The sequence below is a fragment of the Rattus norvegicus genome, chromosome 4 (assembly GCF_036323735.1).
Source record: "Rattus norvegicus strain BN/NHsdMcwi chromosome 4, GRCr8, whole genome shotgun sequence".
NCBI classification, from domain to species: domain Eukaryota; kingdom Metazoa; phylum Chordata; class Mammalia; order Rodentia; family Muridae; genus Rattus; species Rattus norvegicus.
Window position 1 is genome coordinate 37,114,478 of NC_086022.1, and position 25,793 is coordinate 37,140,270.

General features: G+C 39.0%; 1 protein-coding gene across 2 annotated transcripts in view; it reads right to left on the bottom strand.

Annotated features, from left to right (window-relative positions):
• Col28a1 (collagen type XXVIII alpha 1 chain) overlaps window positions 1-25,793 on the bottom strand; it is a 153,133-nt gene that overhangs the window by 78,175 nt on the left and 49,165 nt on the right. For both annotated transcript variants that reach the window (XM_039108604.2, XM_039108605.1), the window contains 8 exons: window positions 22,747-22,815; window positions 20,000-20,068; window positions 14,471-14,539; window positions 10,527-10,595; window positions 9,357-9,425; window positions 4,715-4,786; window positions 3,937-4,005; window positions 1,729-1,800 (listed from right to left, as the gene is read on the bottom strand). In XM_039108604.2, coding sequence (XP_038964532.1) covers window positions 1,729-1,800; window positions 3,937-4,005; window positions 4,715-4,786; window positions 9,357-9,425; window positions 10,527-10,595; window positions 14,471-14,539; window positions 20,000-20,068; window positions 22,747-22,815 — 558 coding nt within the window. The remainder of the gene's footprint in view (window positions 1-1,728; window positions 1,801-3,936; window positions 4,006-4,714; window positions 4,787-9,356; window positions 9,426-10,526; window positions 10,596-14,470; window positions 14,540-19,999; window positions 20,069-22,746; window positions 22,816-25,793) is intronic.

Sequence of the window (25,793 nt, forward strand, 5' to 3'; positions counted from 1 at the left end):
GTAAAGGCACTTGCTGTCATGCCTGACAATTTCAGTTAGATCCCCGCAATCCACATGGCAAAGGAGAAAACTGGCTTCCACAAGCTGTCCTCTGATTTACACACATACACGCCATGGTGCACACATATACATGCATACCATGTGCACACATGCACACACACGCACACACACACACACACACACACACACACACACACACATACCATGGCACATGTACACACACAAATACATAAATTAATAAACTTCACTAAAACCAGGGTTAAGGCAAAAATTATGTTTCTAGATTTATTACTTTTAAAATATGAAAAGGCTTTATTGTGTTTTAAAATATGGCAGTTTTTTCTTCATCTATAAAAATCCTCTATTAAAACATCAGATGTACTTTGAATAATATTAGCTACGACAGTGAAAAGTAATGCCTTATTGCTAATGCTAATAAAATATATTTCTTACACAGTGACAATTCCTTACAATGTGTTTCTTGAACTACTTTGTGGCCCTTGAGGAAACGTGGACCCCTGAGTCTGTCCCCAAGAATCTACTAAATCCAAACCTTTGTGACACAGGGCTGGGGTGGGGTTTGGGGCTGGGGGGAAGGGGATGACGAAGACACCTGACTTTCTAACAATGTCCCCACAACAGTGATGGGTATTGAGCAACATAACCAATCATAGTTCTACAGGCAATCGTGTTTTGTTGCTCTCTTATTTTGACGACACCAGTTTTCAAAACTTACTTTCTGAGGGCTGGAGAGGTAGATCTGTAGTTAAGAGCACTCGTAGTTCTTACAGAAGGCCTGGGTTCTGTTTCTAGCATCAACATAGCCATGCCTAATGACAGTTCCAGGGATCAGATGCATTTGTCTGACCTCCATGGGTACGAGTCATATGGTATATGGTATACGGTATATGTGCATACATGCAGGCAAAATGTACACACGTAAAATTAATAAACCTAATAAAATCTCTAAAAGAAAGTTGCTTACTATTCACTTGGTTTTTAAATATTCTCACCTCTTTTTTTGATAACCTGTGTCTTTCTGGAGACATAGAGTCTCAGGATTACCATTCGAATTTGCTCACATCAACAACACCATGCTCTCACTAAGCCACTTCTTCCTATACCCCCTTAGTCTCCACTTCCCCCTTAGCACCCTGCTCTGCACAATTTGGACCACAGACCCTTATCTTCCATTTCACAGCATTGGTTTTTCTCTCAGAGTAACTCCTGCATCAAGCACTTACTGAATATCACAGACTGTAGAGAGCTGTCTTTGACTCTGTTTTGTCACCATTGCTCTGGTCATATAAGTGACTAGCTCTTATGGCTCAGAGCAGAGCAGGATGGGACAGGCCTTCCAAAGCTTCTCTTCAGTATGCCGGTCAATCAATGCTAGACTCACTGTTTAGCAAAATAACGTGGTGGAGAGGGATAAGCTAGGGCCCTACCTTTACCCCAGTCTCTCAACATTTGGTAATTCCTAGAGACGATTGGCCGTCTGATTGTCTCCCAGAAGCACAGATAGATACCTTGTGAGACTTCTTTATTCCATTCTATCATGGTCTGGATTGGAAAGTTGTCTAAAGACATTTTCCTCTGGGTTTTTTTTTTTGTGTATTTGTTGGGAAGGAAACAAGTAATCAAATTTGAAGTGGAAATTTAATATCTATTAAAACCAGACACAATTAGCATGTCCTCGAAGCACAGATGAGAATATGAGAAACATACCTTTGGCCCTTCGGGTCCTGGAAACCCCCTCTGTCCTTGATTTCCTTTGCTCCCTTTCTTTCCTTCATCACCCTGACAGAATAATTACAAAAATACAGAGGTCGTATTAACACATCATCCTCCACGGCTCCCACATCAGAGCCAGGCTTTCAAACACCAGCTTTCAAGTGATCGGCGTGAGCACAGCCTTGCCACCCAAGGTTTGAGAAAGCTCCTCAAAAACCTGCTCAGTCTTTATCATTAATTCAAAACGATTTGATGTTCTTTACGCCTAAGTTCCAAGTCTTAGAGAACTTTTGTCTGAATTTGAGTCTTCTGCCCCGCTGTCCTGTGCACAGATGGTTCTGATACATTCGGTATTTCGGCAAAGAGATGGTTTTTATCCTGCCTCTCAATTTTCATGCTATTTCTGTTTAAAAACATTAAAAGAGACATTTTTCAAATCAAGGCCCCATTTCTTCCTCCGTGGGGAGTCTACTTCACTCTACAAAAAGACGGCTAATAATTTGGTTGGTAAGAAGATACTCAAGCAGTAACCTGCAGCAGAGCTGGAAACTGTCTCCTGCTGCTTCCCAGCATGGCTGTCCTCAGCAGTGCTCTCATGGCTGTGAAGAATTCTACTCCCTTCTACCAAGACCTCAACAGCATTAAAGTACTCTCTCTCTCAATAAGGCTGCACTGGGAGGCACTATATCCAGATGTGGGCCCAAGGCAGTGAAGGAATCTCTCCTTGGGCTTGCGGCTGAGATTGTAGGCACATTACTGGTACACCAGGTTTAGCCACAGTTTTCAAACAAATATCACAATCACATGGAGGGCTCGCTAGAGCACAGATTTCTAATTCCCCAGTCCAGAGTTTCCGATTTAGATTGTTTCTAACAAGGGCCTGATAATTTGCATGTCAAATACTCATGGGTGATGCTGGCCCCGCTGATCTGGAGACTGCACCTTGAAAGCCAATGAATCACATCCTAGCACATCAACAAAAGGATGCTCTATAAATCAAGGGGCCTCCCACTGCATCCACAATGATGCAATTAACTCCAGAGTGTTAATTGAATGTACCGATCCAAACATCTCAGAACACAATAGGTGCACGGCCACATGTCACTAACCACCAGCATTGCCCAAAGACAGCCTGGGCTGCATCATCTGGTGCTGTTACTATTTGTGCTATGCTCTCCTTGGTGACTGGGACATTTTGTCCCTGCTTTGTTGCCCATTCTCTTAGGTTTTCCTCACTCGGGGTTCACGTGCTCTTGTTTTTCTGAGGACTTTCTCCAGCCACCTCATATCCTAAGCCTCAGATCTTTCTCACTACCCTTCTCAATTTTCTCACTTCCGATTATTAATAGGCAGGTACTTCTAAATGCATCATGTTTTGAAAAATATTCTCCGTCTTCTTGTTTGAAGAAAAAGTTGATAGGTTCAAGTGGCTGAAATTGTACAGATATATTTAAATTTCAGTATCTCAGGATTAAGGGTTTGACTTTATACTTTTATAAGGCCAATTAGCTATATTTTAACGGAATTATAAATAGAATACTAGCAGTGTGCGGTGTGAATGATAACTCTGCCTAAGAACTACAGGAATTCTTGCACCTTTGAGGTGGTATGTTATGTTACTAAAGGTCTCATCCTATGGGAGAATTTATATCTTCTCATCTTGACATACAAAGATGTTATTAAAGTAGCATTTCTAGAGGGGATGATGTGAAAAATTGTCACTTTATTTACCTATTTGCTTTATACTAGGAATCCATTTCATGGTCTTGCCTGTGGTAAGTACATTCTCCCACTAAGCTACAAACCCTGTCACCCAGTTGACATTTAATAAGGTGATATGCCTTACTACTATGTGAAAGAAAGCCTATAAACATTTTAATAAACTTTATGTACTTTCAAATTCTAACAATGTGCCTTGTGGATTCTTTTCCTTCCTATGTTTTCTCTAAATATCAGTTGACCATTCATTGAGAAAACATGTGCTGAGTTCTTTATGCTGGAGCTTAAGATAGCTGTAGGAAAATAAAGATGAATAATATATACGTGCCTCCTTTCTCAGCCTCACAAGACAGTATTCGTGGTTTTAAGCAAGATGTAAACATGTTTAACATAGCAAGAACTTAAGTCAGATCGCTCTTAAATTGGCTCTCTTGACTGGGGACACACAGCCAGCTGTTTCCTGCAGAGCTGTCATTTGCATACCTTGGGGCCAGGCTGTCCTTTTCCAGGCATTCCTTCTGGGCCTCTTGTTCCTGGAAGCCCAGCTTCTCCCTGGAGGGAAGGACACCACTGCCTCAGTTGCTTCATAGGCGACAAAATGCAGAACCCACCTCGTATCTCCTCTCATTGCCAGAGAATTTGACTTGGACTACCCCCTAAAACACACCATACCTTCCTTTGGTGTCATCTCAAAATTTAGTTGGAGACTTATCAATGAATAAATTAACATTAAACTCCCCTTTAACCAGAGCAGCTGAAATACCACAGAGAACTCCCATCTCAGCCAATTTCCAAAGCGCTAAAGCTCACTTTCCTTTGACTCTTGGCTCACATTTAGTAGATTTTTTTTTAACAAGAAAGTCTTTCCACCTCACCATCTGCTATTTTTCAGTAGTTTTATTAAAAACTGAGTATTTCAAATGTCAACACAAAATAGTTCAGGACATCTTTACAATAAGCCTCAACTTCCCAGATGCATTTACAGACTCTCTCTCTTTTTTGGAGGTAGTTTTGTTTGAGATTAAACTGATGTGACTTCAAGAACCATGGAAGAAAGCGAAAATGCCCAGGTCAAAACACCAGCCAGAACTCAGAGCACATGGGGCAGCCAGACAGTGGAGCAATCTTTCTGGTGTAAAGAAAAAGAAAGGTCGTTCTTATAGACACTGTCCTGGTAGTTTAACCTCAGGTTCTGGAGGACCGAGGTGCTGGTGGGGTCCCACAGTTTTGACACTGATGATATATAAAAACATAAGATTACCTTCTTTCCAGAGGCCCCATCTTCCCCTGGGACTCCCGGCTGTCCTGGGAGCCCTACTGTGCCTGGCTCCCCCTGATGGATAAAAAATTTATTTCAATGACATGTCCTTAAAGTGTACCTCAATTTGAGGTATTGGCTATATCTTATAATGCTGAGAAATTCATCTGAACAAAGAAAGGTGATTAGCAACAAAACTTCTTAACTTTGGGCAAGTTACCTAATCCCTCTGTTTTTCAGTCTTTTTCCATGGGTTGAATTGTGACATCCTTGAAGAGTTGAATGTAGTTGGAAATAGGATCTTTATAAATATTATCAAGCTTAGACAAGGTTGTTAAGGTAAGTCCTAGCTCAGTCTGACTGGAATCATGATAGAAAGACAATGTGGCCCTGTTAAAAGAAGCAGAAACTCTGAAATATCAGAGACAAACAAGGAAGAGGTGCAGCAGCCACAGCCTGGGAGGGCAGAGAACTGACAACCATAGGGAAAAGCCAAGAATAGTCCAGGGAGGATTCTTCCTTGTACGGTTTATTTAAGGCATGGCTGTAAGATACCTTGATTTCAGACTTGTAGCCTCCAGAATTATGAGACAATAGATTTCTGGTTTTCCAGGACACTCTATCTATGCCATAGTCATACCAGTTCTGGGGAAAGAGCCTTTTATTGAACTAAAAGGGGGAATTGTGGAGAGAATATCATGTGTATTGGGTAGATGCCTCACCTGCCAATTAAAAAGTCTATGGCCTGTGGCTTAGGCAGGAAATGGAAGGAGGTACATCTGAGAGGAGAAAGAATTCTGGGATAGACTCAGGTGGGAGATTTGGCAGAAGATGTAATGAGACAGACACATGGTACCCAAGCACAGGTAACCAGCCAAGTGGCAGAATGTGTTCCAAATGGGTTTTCTTTAGTTATGATCTACTCAGAGAAGAGCCTAGTTATATGGCCAAAGTATTTGTAAATATATTTTGAGTTTGATTCTTATTTCTGGGAGCATGTTGCTGGGAGGAAGAAGCAGGACCTAACTTCTACAATTAAAATGTTGAGTCTAATGTAGCAATGCCATTAGCGAACACATCTAATGATTGAAAGCCTCTAGATCAGTGGTTCTCAACCTGTGGGGCATCCTGCATATCAGACATCCTGCATATCAGATGTTTAATCACAATATATAACAGTAGCAAAATGACAGTCATAGAGTAGCAACAAAATAATTTTAGGGTTAAGAAATGTCTTAAAGGGTCTCCACATCAGGGAGGTTAAGAACCTCTGCTTTAGGTGGTGATTCTTCCCAAGGTAGCAAGGCTCTCACTGGCTCTTGAGCCAAATCCCATTAAACTTTCATAACTTTGAGGAACAGGGTCTCTATTTTATACAAAAATTTCAAAACAGAGAAAGAGACAAAAATCTACCCATTTTGATTTAAGCTATTCAGTTCATTCCTAGATGTGTAATCAAGAAAAGGGAAAACAGTTGACCAGAGACACTTCAATAAATGTTTGTACTTTGTAACAGTGAAAGTTTAGAAACAGCCAACATTTCTACCACCAGGAAACTGAATAAGTAAATTGTGGTGTCCTTGTACAAAGAAACAACTATTCAGACACCCTGTAAAGTGCATATTAGAGTAATTCTGCTGTGTGGAAAGAAGCAACATGTAGCTCAGAAGTAGTCAATGGTGGAGCAGGTTGTGGGAAGCAAGTCAATATACAGAAGTTAGGGAAGAGCAGAAGAGCAGTTTTAGAAAGAGTGTGTGCTGACTCTAATGAATCATGAATGCCTTTATTATCTTGGTTTCAATGAGAAAGCTTCAAGACCATCATTCATACGCCCAAATCTGTCAAAGTGTATATAGTAAGCATGTTTATTTATTATATGCTAGCAACGCTATGAATGGCTATTTCAAAAGGATGAAACACCCTCAATGAAAGATTAATTGACTGGAGTATTTTTAAAAAGAAAGCACCACGTGTACATTACTTAAACGAGTTTACCTTAAAAAGCTGTCTTTACCTAGAAAAGACTGGTTCAACATCTAAAAACCCTATTAATATATCAGGTTAACAGTGTAAAAAGGAAAAATTGCTACAACTATTTCAGTAGCCATTGAACTTGACTGAAATTTACTACTTATTTATAATGAATAAGCAATTTTTTAGTAAAAGTTGAAATAGAAGAGAATTTCCTTGACCGAAGGGAGTACTTCAAAGGTTTACAGAAGGTATCATGTACTTTTGTTTTTATTCAAATAATAAGATCATAGGTAAAAGAAAAAGTAAGAAATAATTCACTCAGAAATAGTGATTTCACAGAGTGACTTCATATAAGGCTCAACCTGCCAAAAATTAAAACAAAGCAAGTGCCTCTCCAATAGCCTGTAGTAGCTAGTCAGAAGTTGTTGGAAAGAGAATAATTCAGAGAATGATTCATACTGCCAAGATTTCTTTGGGGACCTTGGGAATGACCTTATGGGGTAGAAGTGAAAATATTTTCCTGGAAAGCTAGAAACCCTTACCCTATGGTTGGAAGAACTCAATAGCTGGTCTGTAGATTTGATAAGACACTTTATCAAATTTGACAAGCTAACCTGATCCTAAAATGTGTTAGAATGACCAATAACCAAGAAAGATAAGAATATTCTTTTTGTTATGCGATGTTATGTTTTCCCCCCTTGAAAAAGGTTTTTATGTATTCCAGATTGGCCTCTTACTTGCTATGTGGCCCCAAGGATGACCCTGACTGTCTGATTCTTTTACCTCTGCCTCCTGTGTGCTAGAATTGCAGACATGTGCTACCACACAGGTTTATATGGTGGTGGGGACTGAACCCTCAGTTTTCCATGTATTAAGCAAGTACTGTATCAATTGAGCTGTATCTCCAGTGATAAAACATATTTTAAATTAGGCAGAATGAAGACAGGAAGGCAACAGTGCATAGAAATACAAATAGACACAGGAAACAGAATAGAGAGGCCTACACACTGATTATTATTGACATATACAGTTAAACTGATACAAGATATGGGGGCCATTACAAACCAGTGTGGCAAAAATGGTGTTTGAAACAATAAAACAGAGACACATTGTCAATATAGGGAAACCCAGATTCCCCATACTGACCCCCATCCATACACACAAAGCTAAAATCCATGTGGGTAAGGGACCACTTTAAAACGTAAAGCATAAAATTTTCAGAAAACAAAGTGAGAATACTTTCATGACTTTCAGGTGTTTTAAAATAATATTTTAAAAGCACAAGACATAAAATGAGAGAAACACATCAAACTGTCAAACTACACACTAAAAGGATATATGTCAGTTACAACCTAGGGCAAGCTATTTGTAATCCTGCCAACAAAGCTCAGTATGCAGACGTAAAGCTCTCTAACAGTGAAAACCAGCATAATGTACTGAGGCTCCATAGGAGCCTACAGAGGAAAGCTGAAGGTCCACTGAGCACATGAAAAAGCTGTTCATTTAGTTTCCAGGGAATAAAGATTAAAATGATGAAATGTATCTCTGTATATTTCATATTTTCCTGTTAAGATGAGGCTATACTGTGGATAAGAGGTGACGTGGTGTCTACATGAGACAGGATTCCTACAGCATCCAAACCAGGGACTGGGGGTTCTGGAACTTAACAGTTGCACCTCTGTGTGGTTTTGTACAAGTCTGGATTACACAAAAGAAAATGTGGTATGTATGAGGTAGAATGTAAGTGAGGCGGGAGAAGCTACAATGAGAATGAGCAACTGGAACTACAATTGCTAACAGTTGTTAACTGCAATAAGCAGGGGAGTGAGTAAACATGAAATGAGATACTCTCTTAAAGTGAAGTTCTTAAGTGAGTAAATATTTAAATGTATTTAAACATTTAAGACTACTGAAAAAACTGGAATTTAAACCTAGGTAGTCTAACTGATGATCCTTCTTAACATACTGGGGACTGTCTCTCTAAATTGACATGTAAATTGTATACTGCATGTGTATACATGTACACATATGTATATCTATATCTCTGTGTATACATATATCATACTTAGCACTTAGCATAGTATATATTATATCAAAGCCATGCAAAAATGACATCTTTTATTGCTTTATTAATACACTAATAATAATGATGATAATTATAATACAATGTTAGGATCTTTTGGGATCATCTCTTTATATGTATATTCTTGCTAAGCTGACATCTGATATATTCTACTATCCAAATATTTATTAGACTCTTGTCAATGATAGCCAAACAATAGAGAAGTTCAAAGCTCAGAGTAGCTCACTAGAGTCTATATACTGTCACGTTAAGTACAGAACCTGCGAAGGTTACAGGAAGTCGCAATTCATCACTACAGCAGTATTTGAGGTACACCACGTGGTCAAAACTGACATCCAATAACAAACGAGATGAACAAGGTCCCTACCCCCAGGGAAGTATGAGTTTCATAACAACTGCTTCCAACAGAAACACCAAAAAAAAACCTGAAAAAATAATAATTGTACTTTTCTTCCTAGTCACATTTTAAGTTAAGAGAAACAAGGTGTATACATTTAGATGGTGGATGCATGTTCTTCCTTACATTCAGGAAGCCTTACACTGTGTAATGTAAACGGCTTAGTAGCATCTTAGAAGCAATCAACTCACCTTTGGACCCTGTATTCCAATTCCCATTGGTCCTCTAGGCCCTGTGGGTCCCATCCGGCCTACTTCTCCCTGGGAGGAAAAAAATGTATTTAAATGTTGAAGCAAAATAAAAGTAAATCATCCCTGCCTTAGATTTCCTCAGAACTTTTGTATATCAAAAACATGAAATGATCATATCTACTTAATTCACACACAAAATCACATGTATAGACATGGTGCTAGTTACATGTGAAGTCCCTTCAGTTACATGGATTTTATTGCATTTGACTTAAAATATAGGCATGTAGTAGATACGTGTAGGAACACCTTGAAAAAATTGTTAGATTATCTAACAGTTAAACATACACAGGGGGAGCCCGGGTGATCTCTGGCCAAGAGCAACAATCAGAGACCATCCTGAGTCCTCATGATGAGCCCCAAGTAAAACCTCAAGTGAGACACAGCTATAATCTCAACACTAGGGAGGCACAGACACAGGGTGATCCTAAGTGTCAGAGACTAACCTGATGTACATAGAAAGATCTCTTCTTCCCCTACACCTCCAAAAACAAACAAACGAATAAATCTAAAGGGTATAAATGGCATCTTTCTTATATGTGTGCTCCAAGGTGAACAAGCATCTCTGAGAACTTTCTTATTTATTTATTTATTTATTTATTTATTTATTTATTTATTTATTTAACAATGAATAGTGATTCTTGAAAATCTATGGATGGTAACTAATTACATAATAACTGCCTCTCCTCAAGGGATGAAAAGGGATTCCAAACTAAGGGATAATCTGATTCCAAAGTTCAAGGTAAACTTTACTTTTTAGATTATTCTGTCTCCATCTTTTGAAGACTCTGGAACTTGAACCCACTGTGGGAACACTGGTGAGAATACAAGCCCACCAGCCCAGAGAAGGTTGCCTATTTGCACTGCTAGAATACAGTTTCAATAATTAAAAATATAAACAAGATATAAATAAAGGTTAGGCAGGTAAAAGCATCTTAAAGCAAGAAGAATATTAGACTTTCTAAGTCATTAATAATACCAGTATCATTTGGCATAAAATGTTCTGATTTTCAAGTCAATTCCATCTGTTCTTTTGCAGAGTCATAGAAAATTAATCTTAAATGACAATTATGCTATAAATGTACTAAATATCTCTGTCATTTAGAAAATTACCTTAGGACCAGGTGAGCCTTGTCCTGGGGGTCCTTGTGGACCAGGTGGACCAGTTGGACCTTGGATCCCCTTCAGAATAAAAGTTTTAAATGTTAGTGAAATTATGACATGGAGAACAGTCTTGTGACTTTTAAAGTGACATTAGAAATTAGCAAGACAACTGGAAGCTTCTAATCAAATCCCATTGCTTAAACCCCAATGCATATCCTTTCCTTCTATGATAGTAAGAGAAATTTAATAATTTTTAGCCCACATAAATAATTGGAATAAATTTCATGCTTCCAGTAAGCAATAGGATTTGGGAGGTAGTAAGAGGCCAATCTCTATGAGTTTGGGGCCATCCTGGTCTATACAGCGAATTCCAGACCAGTCAACACCTACATAATAAGACCCTGTCTCAAAAAACAGAATCAAAATACATGCTTCCTCATCCTCGTAGAGAGTCAGGTGTGGTTGAATGGGCTAGATTGTGGCTGTTAGGGTGTGGATGTGGAGTGATGTATGCAAGTTCTCATTAATTCAAAAAAAGAAGTACTCTGTCCTTCTCTTCTTCCTGTGGCTAGAGTCAAGCCATGTAGTAGTCTTGTACCATGTAGATGAAGAAAGCTTCCCAGGGAGACAGATAAACAAGAATAAAGTTGCCTGTACCATTGACAACCCCGATGAACACAGCATCTGCCCCAGCTTGCAATTTTCAATATAAGAAGGGAAATTCCACAGTGCTAAACAAATTCACTGCATACAGAAAAGCTTATTTCATCTTTGGATGCAATGACGTTAAAGACATGATCTGGACTCTAAACAGCAGCTGACAGACATGAAGTGAGACATGTTTAAATACACAACTCCTCATTGCACTGTACAGGTAAATTGAGGTAGAAGAACATAGAGCTTACAGACTTCTTTTCTGGAGAAATTTCTCTAGATTACAAGGAGCATTCTTTGTAGAGGGTGGGAAGGGGTTTGGTTGGGACATATTTTACTCTGACCCAGAAGGAAGACTTCAATGAAGACACTTGTACTTTGACTTTTGGTTTGAGGAACACGGGGGACCATCTCAGTCCTGAGAAACCTAAAATGACCTGTGGTAGCTCAAAGAGGCTAGACTGGAATCATCCTGTGTACCCAGAATTTGTCAGAGCTGAGGTTTGTCAGAGTTTACTGTTGATGAAATGCATTACAAGTAGGAGGCAAGGGTGGCCTGCAACTATTTTGAATCTTGTCCAGGTGACCAAGAGGGCAAAACAACTACAGCAGAAAGAACGAAGCTTCAGCAAAACCAGGCTGATAGGAAGTGCAGCAGGAGAAAGGTTTCCACCCATAGCCTAGGAGAAATGGACAAAGGGGTAATGAAAGAGATACAAAGGTGAGAGGTCAGAGCATGTCCCCCAAACCCTGACAGCACAGACCGTGTACCACACAAATGACCTAGAAAACCTTTCACGTTCAACTGCCAAGACTCCCTCCATCTCAGCCTAGAAGAAAAGAGAACCTGTCATCCCCTCCAGCCGGTACCAGATAATGAAGATTAGGAGACAGTTAATAGTCACCAGGTATGTTTCTGTTTCTCTTCAATCAGATACAACATTAAATTTGATTTTTGCAGCAGGCAGTGATCTTACAACTACCACTGTCTAAAAGTGATCCAAAGACTCTGTGCTCAGCTGGAAACTTCATTAAGTGGCAGGAAAGAGAAGACATGGCTCCCACTGGGGGAAAATTATTAAAGGCTATCAAGAGGAAAACAATAAAATTATGCTTGCTTGCATCCCACAAACTGTAACAGTAGAAACAGTGTTTACACATTAGCTGATGCTTATATAATACAAAAACGTCATCCCTTTTGCTCCAGTTAGATAATATAGCTGCTTGTTCATTTTTAAAATATAAACACTGGGGTTGGAGACTTGGCTCAGTGACCAAGAGTACTTGCTAATCTTACAGAATATTTAAGTTCACAGTCCCCAAATGGCACTGACAATCATCTGTAACTCCAGCTCTAAGGAATCTGATGCCTTCTTCTGTCCTCCACAAGTAATGAGCCTGCCTATAGTGTACAAACATACATGTAGGCCAACACTCATACACATAAAATAAAAAGCAAATGCCATTCCTTTCCATATGATTGATGAGTCTGAGTAGTCCACATAATTTAGGGGAACTACAGTAGTTCTAAGAAGCAACTTCTCTAACTTTTACAGCTGCCCGAAAGTAACATTCAATGAACAAGGAACAAAATACCATAGCATGTACATGGAGCATGTGTGCCTATATGTATCTGTAGAACCATATACATATATGTATATGATTACTTATAGTCTATTTCACTCTGTGAACCATGATCAAATCTCTAAATATATAATGAAATTTGCAGACCATCCAAAGAATGTTGACCATGGATCGCTAGAAACAGATTTTCCTCATAAATAGATGAGTGGAGAAATATATTCCTATAGCAAGTAATGCAAGGAGGAGTGATGAACACAAGAGTGTGCTAGATTAAGCCTAAGAATGGAATTGAAAGGCTGAATGAACAGAGATTAAATAAGTAGTATTGATGCCATTTCTCTTAAAACACTAAGTAGTTCTTTCTTTGTGCAGAGAAGGTTACAAACACTACACTCGATTACTTCTCCCACCCACTGAGGGTCAGCCCCATAAAGGCATTTTGCCTTTAAGTTTTTATTATTTTCTTTTGTAATGAAGAAAGAAATAGAACCTTTAAAAAAAACTAACAAAATAAATAAATGACAATCTCCATCAAGAGCTGGCATCAAAGGAAACAGGAGTCCAGGAATCCACGAGTGGGAGGTTCAGAATCCACAGACCATCTGGCCAGACTGGTCTGTCTTTGAACTCATCTGAGTCCCAGATTTGTATCCCCAACAAACCACACAATCCAGGATGTAACAGCCCTGCCAGCATCTCAGGACCAGAAGGGATCCCCGCAGGGCCCAGCAGACAAACTGCAGTCTTGTGAGTCAACCTGGCCTCATCAGTAGCCAGAAGGCCCAGCTCTTAATTATTACCTCAGTACTTAGTCTCAGAATGACCTTGATGCACCTTAATTCTCCTAGTGTCTTAGACTGGGAACTCTGCCAAATGTGAGTAGCTGAGAAAAGAAGTAGTCGCCAACCTCACTGTTTCTTGGGATGACAAATATACAGTAATAATGATAAAGAAGTCTTAGGAATAAACTTGACCTTACAGGTCAACAATGAGATTTGGAATTACCTCACTTTCAAACCTTTTACTTCCCTCGTCACTCGAGGTCAAGGAAGTACTATGAAGTCTCCAGGCAACATCACAAGTCAAGCCGTAGCCATAAATTTCAATCCAATGTGCTTGCCACTTTGTAACTAGGGCAATAAATCTGTATTTGCTGGGGGCTTTGATTAAATGAGAGTGTATGGCTAAAGGCAGAGAGTGAACAATAGCAGATAGCGCTGATGTCCGGGCTCCACACCATTTACAGTTGACAGTTTTCCAGCTTCCCCAAGTATTAGAAGATTTTTGAAGCAGGTCTAGCTCTAAGCATGTGGACATCTTTCCCTTTTTCTGACTATAAGGGGCACCATGTCCTTTATAAACAAATCCCATCATGGGCTGCTTCTATTTGGGATGGATGTCTTTAAATTAAGTTATCACATTTGATTCTGTTACTTATTTAAATTGTAATGCTATAGCTAGGTAGGTGAATGGTTGGGGGTGGGAGGTGGGGTGAAACAAAAACATGGCACATAACTTACTTTTTTTTTTACTCCCTCAAAGTTCTAAAATTATAATAGCCTTGTGATACTATTTTACCCTTTCCTGCATATTCTGAATGTAAACTCCACTGGAACTCAGTTGCCAAGGGAACACTGATTCTTGTTGGCCTTGCCTAAACATGGGACTGGAATGAAATGTTTGGGGCCAGCGCAAAAGAAGCAAATATGGCTTACCTGCTCGCCTTGACTTCCAATGCCAGGAATACCCGCTGGTCCCTGGGGTCCCACAGGTCCCAAATCCCCCTGCCAAAATATAAGTAGAAAAAGCTTCATTTACCCATGGCTTGATAATCTAGAACTGACCTAGATTAAAATTTATCTTGATACTTTTAACAAAGTCAACATGGAAAAAATTCAATCTTCTAATCCTTTCTATAATCTATAGTCCAAATCTACCAAAATAATTAGTGATATATTCAATTTTTGTCTAAATTGTTTATCTTTAATGAAATGTGTATTATCTATTTTAGTTTTGACATTATAATATAATTACATCATTTACCCTCTCCCTGCCCTGCCTATCTCCTCATATACCCCTCCTTGCTCTCTTTCAAATTTATGACCACTTTTTATTAATCGTTGTTATAGACATATATGTATATGTCTATATGCATACACACATATGCATATGTGTATGCATAAATATATATGCACATGTCTATATACATATGTGTATATGCATATGTATATGCATAAATATTCCTGAGCATATAAGAACAACCTAAAATTTGTAACAGTTTACATTTAATAGCCATCGCCAGTCTCTTACAACCCAAACCATCTAAAGTTATTATAAAGATTAAAATATTTCCTTAAGAATGATACTTAAAAGTATAAAATTAGTAAATTGTGATGAGATTTGAGAGTCAAACTGAATAAAAGTATTTTTAAATTCTTCCAATAATATGTCAAAAATTAAGTATGAAAGACAGCAAAATGAAAGAATTGAAGAAACTTCTCTGAGAAAACTAAATCGAAGTTGCCAGGGAGAACAGGTATGGTGGCACATGCCTCTAATCCTAGCACCCAGGAAGCTGAGGCAGGTGGATATCTGTGAGTCAGATACCAGCCTAGTCTATATAGCAAGTTCCAGGCCACCCAGAGCTGCATAGTAAGACCCTGTCTCCAAAAATGGTTATGTGTGTGAAGAAACAGTATTGACCATTCATTTCACAAGTTTTCCTATAAGGTTTTTTGAGTGCTCATTGTATGGCAGGAACACAGGTCAAACATGGGAAACATAGGTCCAAACAGCCCCAAGTTTCCCTCCTCAGTAGAGCTTACACAATGATTAAGGATGGGTTAAAAGCATACTATTTTGAACTGTGATCAATACTTAGGAAAAGTCCCTAAGCAAGGGGCACATGACAGCTCTAGAAATGCTGGCAGGATGGCTTCCTTGATGAAAAGGAAGGTAGAAATACGAGTTAAGGATTTTGGACAGAACAAATCGTTAGTGGAAGGATAATGACTCGCTGAATCAGAAACAGCAAAGAGACAGCACGGGTGAGATGTCTGTCAATGAAGACAACTTCAGCCAATGATGTCAGAGAAGAATGGCAGTGAGCCTGGTAGAAGCATCAACAGGGACTGACATGGTGGTAAGGACACTGGATCTCCTGGAGAAAGAGAGGAACTAGGGATCAGTTTCAGGCAGGAGAGTGGATGACTTAGAAGGACTCCAAGGGACACTATATGGCATGTGCCAGCTCATGGTCCTAGGTTTCTTATGAAGTAGAGATAACAGGATTTGCTCCAACTGGGAAAGATCAAGAAAGAAGCAAGGTTGGAGGGGGTGGGGTGATACCTGGAGCTCAATTTCAGACTTTCTAAATTTGAAAAGCCTAAAACTGACATCTAAGTGAGGATACTAAGTGGGAGAGAATTAGACTAGGGATTTCAATTGGAGGGCCCTCAGAATATTGACAATAATAATTAATACCATGCCTGGGTGACTTTACCAAGAGATGGAGAGAGTCAGAATCAAGTCCTTCTAGAACTCCAGCCTTCAGAGATAAGTGAAATGGAACCAAGAAGAGGACTAAGAAGACCATCCAGAGACCAAGAAAAGAGAGAGCTTCAAAAGGGGTGGGGTCGGTGTGCACTACTATTAGGTCAAGTATGCCTACTGAGAACTATTCTGTTGAGCAGCGTGGACAAATAAGTCTGTTTCAATGGCAATGATATTTAGACTGCATCAGGGTGAGCAAATGTTTTTGGTCAGGGTATTTGTAATAGAACTTAAGGCCTCATTGTAATTGAACTTAAGGCCTCATTCATGTGAGGCAAGCTCTCTCTCACTGAGATATTTTTTATTTTGATATACAAGCTCTCAAGGTTGTTCTTGTTAACCTTGAGCTTACTCCATGGTCTGGTCACATTTTGAATTTGAGATCCCCCTGCCTAAGCCTCCAGAATAGCTGTAAGTACAGGCCTGTACCTCCATGCCCATTAGCAAACCTTTTCTTATAAGATTACATAATGAATCTTGAAAGCCAAAACGAGGTCAGTTTTATAACTAAAAGTTGCTGCTTTAGTGGCGTACAAACAGCCATAGGTAAAAGTTAAATGACCAGGTGGGTCTGTGCCAGTAACATTTGGTTCAAAAGATAGGCAGGCAACTTGGGCTAAATAGTTACTTATAAACAAAATCACATAATTGGACCAGGCTTTCTATAAATTAAAGTATGTTAAACTTGTGTCAAGGCATGCCCTAGAATAAAAATGTGTCCAGTTTAGATTCATAGATAGACTGCTCTGATTAAGAACTTGATTTCTTCTCCAGGGGGCTGTGAACTAAGTGGGTTTCATGCCTTGTCTAATTTAATCATCTGTATAATGCCTTGCTGTGTCTCTACTTCCCAGTTGACCTTCAAGAATCCCCACCATGTCCCATAACTTGAGATGTGTCAGATGACAGTAGTTTCAAGTCTGTTGACTCCAGAACCCAACTCAAAACCAACAATCTGCAAATAGCAAAGAAATCAGCGACTCCCTTTATACCGAGTTTCCAATTAAATTCCTAAGCTGTCGTCAGTGTTTGTTCTAGCACTATGCATAATAGCTAAGTTATGAAACCAATTTAGATGTTTAAAAGCATAGAATAGGTAAAAAAGAATGTGGTACATATATATAATGCAACCCTTTCAGCTGTTCAGGATGAAGTTACATCATTTGTACAAAGAAATTTTGGTTGTGAGCCTATCCTTTAACAGCTCGCTAAAGCCCCCCAGTTTCTTAAAAAATGGAAGCAGCTAGGTCATCGAGATGGCTCAGTGGCTAAAGGTACTTGCCCCCCAAGCCTAACTACCTGAGTTTGATCCATGGAACCAATGTAAAGGTGGAAGGAAGAACCAGAACCAATTCCACAAAGGTGTCCTCTAACCACCACATGGGGTAATTAATAAGTGAAGAATGATTTTTAAGTGAATACACTGGAGAAAATAATGCAAAAAGAATCAAGATAGTCTTGGATAGAGAAATATTGTATGTATGTTTCCTAAAATCTGGTATATATGACCTGAAAGAGCAAGCACAACTGTTGTGGAAATAAAGGAAACTACTGGAAGGGAGAGAGGAGGATTATGGGAAGGAAAATATGCTCAGCATACTGTGTGTGTGTGTGTGTGTGTGTGTGTGTGTGTAAATATGAAAATGTCTTTATATTACATAGTATGATATAAACAATTCAAAACTTTATTAAAGAAAATAAATAAATAAATAATTTCTTAATTCTAATTCTAATTTTTTAACCAATCATTTATTTGTGAGCCCTTAAGATAGGAGTATTGCTTTGTCACCTGAGTCACACACCAAAGTTTCTGAACCTCATGTTTTACTTAAAACAATAGGAGAAGAAAAAAATCTAGTAAAGGGAAAGGGGACAGAGTTGGACGTGTAAAAGAACAACAAATAAAAGCTTTGCTATGTGATGGTGTGCAGGTATTTCAGGTTTCTTTTTATGAACTCCAGATGTTAACGCATAAATACCATGCCCCAGTAACAGCTAGAAGGTTAATTCACTGGTCTCACAACCTTCATGTTCTCATAGCCTCAAAGGAAAAAAGAAAACTTTGTGCATTTCTAAAGTATTTGCAGCTGTGGTTACACCTGGAGCTAAGCTATTTGAACCAAGAATTATATTAGATATTAAATTTGTATGAATCATTGTTTATGATTATTTTTGCTAGTTAGTTCAAAGAGAATATACTACGTATGCTTGAAACCTAACACTTGAGATAATCTTACCAGTTGTCCTTCTAATATAAACAATATAATGACATGCTTAGAGGTTAACAGATAAAGAACTCAATTGGTATGAGGTCACTAGTTTTTGCATGTATCTCTTTTTATATTTATGTTAATATTCTCTGAAGATTTCACACAAGAATATTATACCTATTGTTATCCCATCTTCTCTCCCATCCAATTGCTCCTGAGTCCTCTACTCCCTCTAAAATTCATGACCTCTTCTTTAAATTATATATGTGTATGTATGTGCATGGGGGTGTGTGCACATGCTGTGAGTTTGTATAGATGTGTGTGTGTGTGCATGTGTGCGCATGCACATGCACACATGCCTGAGAACATTATACATATACATACACATATGTAGCATATAGCACATATCTCCTCCCTCTGGAAACTTTCCCTTCCCATTGCTCTTTAGGTAGTTTCCATCACCAGCTTCAGTTCTACTCCCAGCTAGGATTGGGTAGTGAGGCTATGGAGCTAAATGGGAGTCGCAGACCACAAACACCTGACAATGCCATGGACCAGCAGAGTCAAATAAATACTGTTCAAATTTCAAGAATAGGTCAGATACTGACTAAACTTGGTATATTGTCTGAAACTGAGTGCTTCTACTTTTTCTCAACCAGTCATAACTCATCCAAGCTCCATTTTCCCATAAGTGCTAGAGAAGACCCATTAAAATGCTCAATCATAAAATTATCTCGACTCCTGAAAGCATCCAATCCCAGCTTGTGCTTTTGTGAATGTTCCCCAAACCACACAACACAAGCCCAAAGTCTATGGAAAGCCTAGCCCTGCATCTTTGTCCTAAGTTGTTACTGGTTCCATCACCATAGGTCTCCCTCAATACAGCGAGCCAATAACCTTTACCTAACCTTAGGCAGGCTCTGAGAGTTCCTGACAAAGGACAGCAAACCTACTTTTCTTAAATGATTCCCTTACTCTAGCCCAATTTAAAAGTAATAATTTTAACTGAGAACCCAGTGATAGATGGATATATATATATGTAGAAAAATAATCACTTATTAGATTATAGTCAATGTGCTCTTTTAAGTTTCTGAGATCATAATATAATTGCATCCTTTCTCCTTCTTTTTCATCCCTCCACCAATATATTTTGAACAGTTGTGTTCTTTCCCAAAAATTATCTTTTGCTAATATCTTGCTTCAAAGACATATCGCTGATGACGGGATGCATTGGAAGTTAGAACTCAAATAAGTAAGAAGTTATTTGAAATATAAATAATATGAATTTTCACATTATAATTCACCCTGCATAGTAAAATGACTCACCTTGCTGGTTGATAATTACCCAGATACCTGCGTGGGATGCTTGTCATATTATATTATATTATATTATATGCAATTCAAACTGTACGTGAATAAAGAGCAATGTCAAGGATAATTTTACTGTATAATGGCTTCCATTATATTCTTGATATTCACTACCTTATCCCCTTTGATTGACAGGCCTTGTAATCCTTGTGGGCCAGTTGGTCCTTCAGAACCCTTTTCCCCCTAAAAGCAAATGAGAAAGGTATCAGTACACAGAGAGAAATAAGAGTTTTAAAAGAGCTTACATTATAGTTACTGATAATTATGCTATAAATAATTTTTTCAAGTCAGGCATCCAGGTTCATTGCTTATGAGTAATTCTAATGTTGACACTTGTAACTCAGAAGAAAAGATTAGTTTCAACATTTAAACAGGAAAGAGTCTATCCACCAAAGGCATGCATACACATACACCACCACTCAAGCTAGAAAGGAGCTAAATTCCAATCTCACCAGAGACTCAATCAATAGTGTGGTGTGACTAGGGATAGCAAGTCTCTGTTCTCACTAGTGATGAAAATGAATCCATTGTGTTAGAAAAAATTTTGTCTCTAATACTTTCTGGGTTTGGATTACTGATTGAACATTTTGTGTCTAAATTTATAAAGATCTACTAAGTTTATAGGTTTATAAATTCATGGAAAATATTGAGTAAGCTATGCTAACATAATCTATTTGGCTTACCCTGATCTTATATCTATCAAGTCTCAATACCTTTATAGGGAAAAGAAGCCACAAGACTCAATCAGAAGTGACATTAGGTTAATGAATTTATTAGAACCGCAGGTGAAGGAATGCTTTCTAAGAAGCAGGGAAGTATAACTACATTCCTTTCTATAACGATAGGTGGTGGATAGTTTAATTCTCAACTTGACAAGATATAGAATCACCTAGGAAAGGGTCTCAAAAGACTGTCTACGTTCAATTGGTCTGTGGGCATGTCTGTGGAGGTTTGTCTTAAGTCAGTCAATGTGGGAAAACACAGCCCACTCTGGGTGCCACAATTCCTTAAGGAAGGGGCCCTAAACTGTACATGAGTGAAGAAATAGAGCAGGACATACACAGGTAAACCAGTGAGCATGCGTGCAATCATTCTCTTTGTTCCTGATTGTGGGTGTGAAATGACCAGCTCCCTCAGGCTCCTGCTACTGTTACTTCTCTGCTGATGTATGATAACCTCAAATGTTGAGCTAAAATAAGCTTTGTCCTGCAAGTTGATTTTTGTCAGGATATTTTATTACTGAGACAGAAGCAAAACCAAAACACCATAATTTAACTACACATTTCCCCCCACATCATTGCAAATTAGCTACCTATAGAAAACTCTCATTAATAGCCTAGTAGGAGAATAAAGTGCTCTGACTAATTGTTACCCAGAATTCAACCATTTACACTTGATCCTAAAGGATCACTGAAGATATATGTCATTTCCTTGGTAAGTCGGGAGTCCCTGGGTTATTTTCCAGAGTTTATCATATCTTTTTTTGTGTGTGTGGTGATTTGCCTACATGTACGACTGTGCACCACACTCATGACCAATGTCATTAGAGGCCAGAAAAGGACATCAAATTCCCTAGAACTGAAGTTACATGTGGTCATGAGACCCCATGCAAGTTTTGGGAATCAGATTTGGGTTCTCTGGAAGACCAGCTAGTATTCTTAATTGCTAAGCCATCTCTCCAGGCCCCACATTGTATCATTTTTATATTGTATAAAAATATGTTGGGCATGTCATGAAATATTATACTTCCTAGTATTTTAGTATTGAATATAATATTCTCTCTCTCTCTCACACACACACACACACATACACACACACACACACTGCTTTAACATGCACAGATATAAAAAGAAATAATTCTGACTAATTGAATTTTCTAGATTGTTTATGTTAGACACAAATATAAATCTACTGGATACTAAAATATTTAAGACTCTATATATTGTAACTTTTTGACACATGTCTCCAAGTGTTCTTAGACACTTGGAGAGCAGCGTGTGGCTGTCAAGATTGTGTGTGTGTGTACCTCAACATGTATGTTTCAGAGAAAGCTTTTAAAAATGAAGAAAGATCTCAAATACATGTTTTATTCTGAAAGTCTGTGGATAGGGCCCCAAGTACCTTAGAAAATTATTTCCTATGTAGCCTCTGGCAGATAGGCCACAGACTTCAGACCACTGGTTGGCCAATCATAGACCACTAACCAGACTCCACTGCCTATTTCTGTTAATATGGTTTTACTGGTCAGCCACAGACATCATTTATACATTGTTTGTAGCTATTTCCAGACTACAACAGAGCTGAGTCATTGAAACCGTTATCAATGGCTCATAAATCCTTAAGTACCTGCTATTTGAGGACTTTACAGAAAGAATTGCCAACACACTGAGTAGAGAAAGCAGGGGGAAGCCTGCTTCCCCCTGCTTTCCCAGCTCCAGGTCAAAGGCAGGGCTTTCAGAATGTCTTGTTCTTTGTGTTAAAGCTATTTTTCTTACAGCATTTATGGCAATCCTATTAAACTGGGGTGTTAGACTCTCTTATCTGTGTTCAGTAAATTAAAGCTGTGAACCAAGGGTTGCCATAGCTACACTCAGTAATTTAACTTTTGGACCAAAAACCAATGCATGTGACTTTAGCGCCTATAAACTAAGATAATTTTCTAATTAATACATAGTAATTACATGAAATGCAAGTCTGCTGATTACTTATTTTATAATTGTAAATTTCATGCATATGTGCTTTCAGGTTCTGGGGAAATTTGCATAGTCTTTTATCTGATAGGGTGAGAGTGGCCAGGAGAACACTTAGCTTCTAACGATTTAGACAAAGTACTTTTTCCAATGGTTCAAAACTTTTGTTACCTTCGGTCCTGGAACTCCTTCTCCTGGTAGGCCCCTCTCTCCTGGTGCTCCTTCAGGACCACGGGGACCCTGATTAGGGAAGGAGAGAATGGGAAATAGAAGAGGAAGGAGAATGGGAGGTGGTAAGGTGGGAGGAAGAAGGCAGAAGAGAATGGTTAATTTCAGTTCCCACAGACATGGTGGTCTCGGTCCTTTTTACTAAGAATCCTTGGAGTACAATCCATTCGGATCAGGTGAGAGAAACAGGATTCTCACTGGATTCAATATTCCTCCAGTCTGAATGGCATAAGAACTTCTAGCTGTCTTCAAAGTAGAGAAAAATGGAAATAGGTAATGCTTCCGAATAAGGGTAAAAAAATACATCCCAGGAGACAAGAAAACCAGGACTGTGTGGTCCTGAAGAAGGACACAGAGAGACTTATGCATTTGAGTACATATTGGGAGAGCCTGGGAAAAGGCTTTCGTGAGCCGGTGGGAACCATTAACAATTTCCCTCTGTCTCACTTTCTGACCTGACACACTTGAGTTATTTTTGGACCTGGGTGCATTCAGAGACAAATATCACATATCTTCATAAGATCACTAATAGTGGGCATGACATTTAGTCTCAGTGGTTTGAAGAAGTCCTTTAGGCTCCTCTCAGGGCACTGGGAGAGGTGAGGGCTTCTTGCACAGCAAGAAAGAAAACAGTACAAGTGCAGGGCAAAGTTGGCAGGCAGAAAACCCACCAACCAAAAACTGAACGAAAATAAAGGGGGGGTAGCTTGTATTAAAACTGGGCATTTTATTTTAGTATGTGGGGGAGGGGATCCCCTGGAACTAGAGTTAAAGGTAGTTGTGAGGCATCTGACATGGGTGGTGGGAACTGATTTAGAGTCTCCACAAGAGCGATACATTCTTTGAACTGCTGAGCCATCTCTTCAGCTCTCCATAGTACTTTTTGAGGCATGATCTCTCACGGAACCTGGAGCTTTTTAGTCTAGGCTGGCTATTCAGTGAGCCTCAGGATCTACCTGTCTCTTCCCCAAAAGTGTTGTCAGTTACTGTGTTTGCTGCGTGCTGGCTTTGGTGCTTGTGGGCAATTCTGTAGACTACTCTCACAAGCCAACTCGCTTGGCCAGTGCTCCTGATTACCAGTCCACGTATTAGAAGAAATAGCTTAAATTGAGAAATTCAAAACTTTCTCATTTTTTTATTCTTTTCTTTTTTTTTTTTTTTTTTGAGAGGAGGAAAAATTTTGACCTTCGACAACTCCTATTTGGGGGCCGGAGAGATGGTCAGAGGATAGAGAACTGACTTTTTCCAGAGGATTTAGTTCGATCCCCAGCACCCACATGGTGGCTCACAACTGTCTGTGCTTCCGGTTTCAGCAGATCCAATGCCCTCTTCTGGCCTCTTTGAAAATCAGGCATGCATGTGGTGTACAGATTTGCATGCAGGCAAAAAAGATCATATATATCAAAAAAATAATAAAAGTTAAAATATTCCTAGTTTTAGGCACTGAGGACATGGCCAGTGGGTAAGGTAAGGTAACTGCTGGACAGTCATGAGGGCTTTAACTCAGATTTCCAGCACACATGCCAAAAGCTTTAGTAATGGTTTCTGCACAAGAGTAGGAGGAGGACGGGACTCAGCATGCTGCATTCATGCATTCACACATAAGAAAATAATCAACTGTGTGTGATGGAGGTTACCCTGAACCTTAGCACTTGGGAGGCTGAGCCAGGTGAATCTCTGAGAGTTCAAAGGTCAGCCTGGTCTATGTAATCAGAGCTATATAGAGAGTCCCTGTCTCATAAAACTAACAAACACGCCTAACTTTATCCCAGACTTGAATACTTTTCCCGATAATATTGCATATTTTAAAAGTTGGTCTTTGTTATTTATACATAGCCTACTTAGTAAAGACTTAATTAAAATAAAAAGCTAACATAGAATTCAATTTAAATTGCAATGCTTATGGGACACCTAGCTTTTAACTTCCAAACTTTAATCAAAAGTCTAATATCTATGACAATTTGCTCTAATGGCCAAACAGTAGTTAGAGAGAAAAATTTCAAATGAGCATAAGAACTAGATTGCAAACTAAGAAGTGCCAAGTTCATATCAGTAAATTTAACAACAACAACAGCATTAACAATGGCTCTTCCCTAGTGATAGGACAAAGGGAAAACACAATTACATTAAATAAAAGGAATATCTATATGTGAGTCCACTTATTCATTCAATAAACACCAAATCTAATAGTTTGTTTCCTATGGTTGTGATAAAACACCACTGCCAAAACAACTTGGAGAAGAATTTACAGTCTATTAACAAATAACACAATGGCGTCAGCATCAGCTCAAGGCAGGAACCCAAAAGCAGGAACCATCGTGAAGCATAACCAAGCTAGCTTGTTTCCTCTGGCTTTGTTTTATAACTTAGACTCACCTGTGTAGGAACAGCACCGCCCATAGTGGTCTGAACACTCCTACTTCAATTAGCAACTAAGAAAATGTCCTCAAAGACATGCCCGCAGGCCAATCCAGTGGAAAAAGTCCCTCAACTGAGATTCCCTTTACCTAGATGACTCCGGTTTGTGTCAAGTAGACAAAAATTCAGCAGTATTACTGACTCCATGTCTACTTGTCACACAAACACGTCACTATTAAACCATAACCTTTCCTTTATCCTTTGTCCTCAAGAGCTCATAATACATAAAAGACAGTCTCAACGTTTAAAATCCCCGGTCATTATCATTTTCAACACTTTAAAAATCCAAGTTCTCCCTGGATTTCTAAGGTCTTTTAACCGTAGGCTCCTCTAAAATCCGAAATAAGTTACGTACTATTTTTATTCTAAGAAGAAAGAGCGAGAGCACAGTCACACTCAGATCACAGCAACACCCAAGGTCAGCAGCATAATCCACATCCTGTAGACCTGTGTCTGACATTTGTCACTTGTGATCTTCTGGATCCCAAAGGACATAGGCAGTCCAACCCCTCCAGCTCTGCCATCATAGCACACACAGATGTCTCTGAGGCTCAGGCCAGCTCCACTCCACA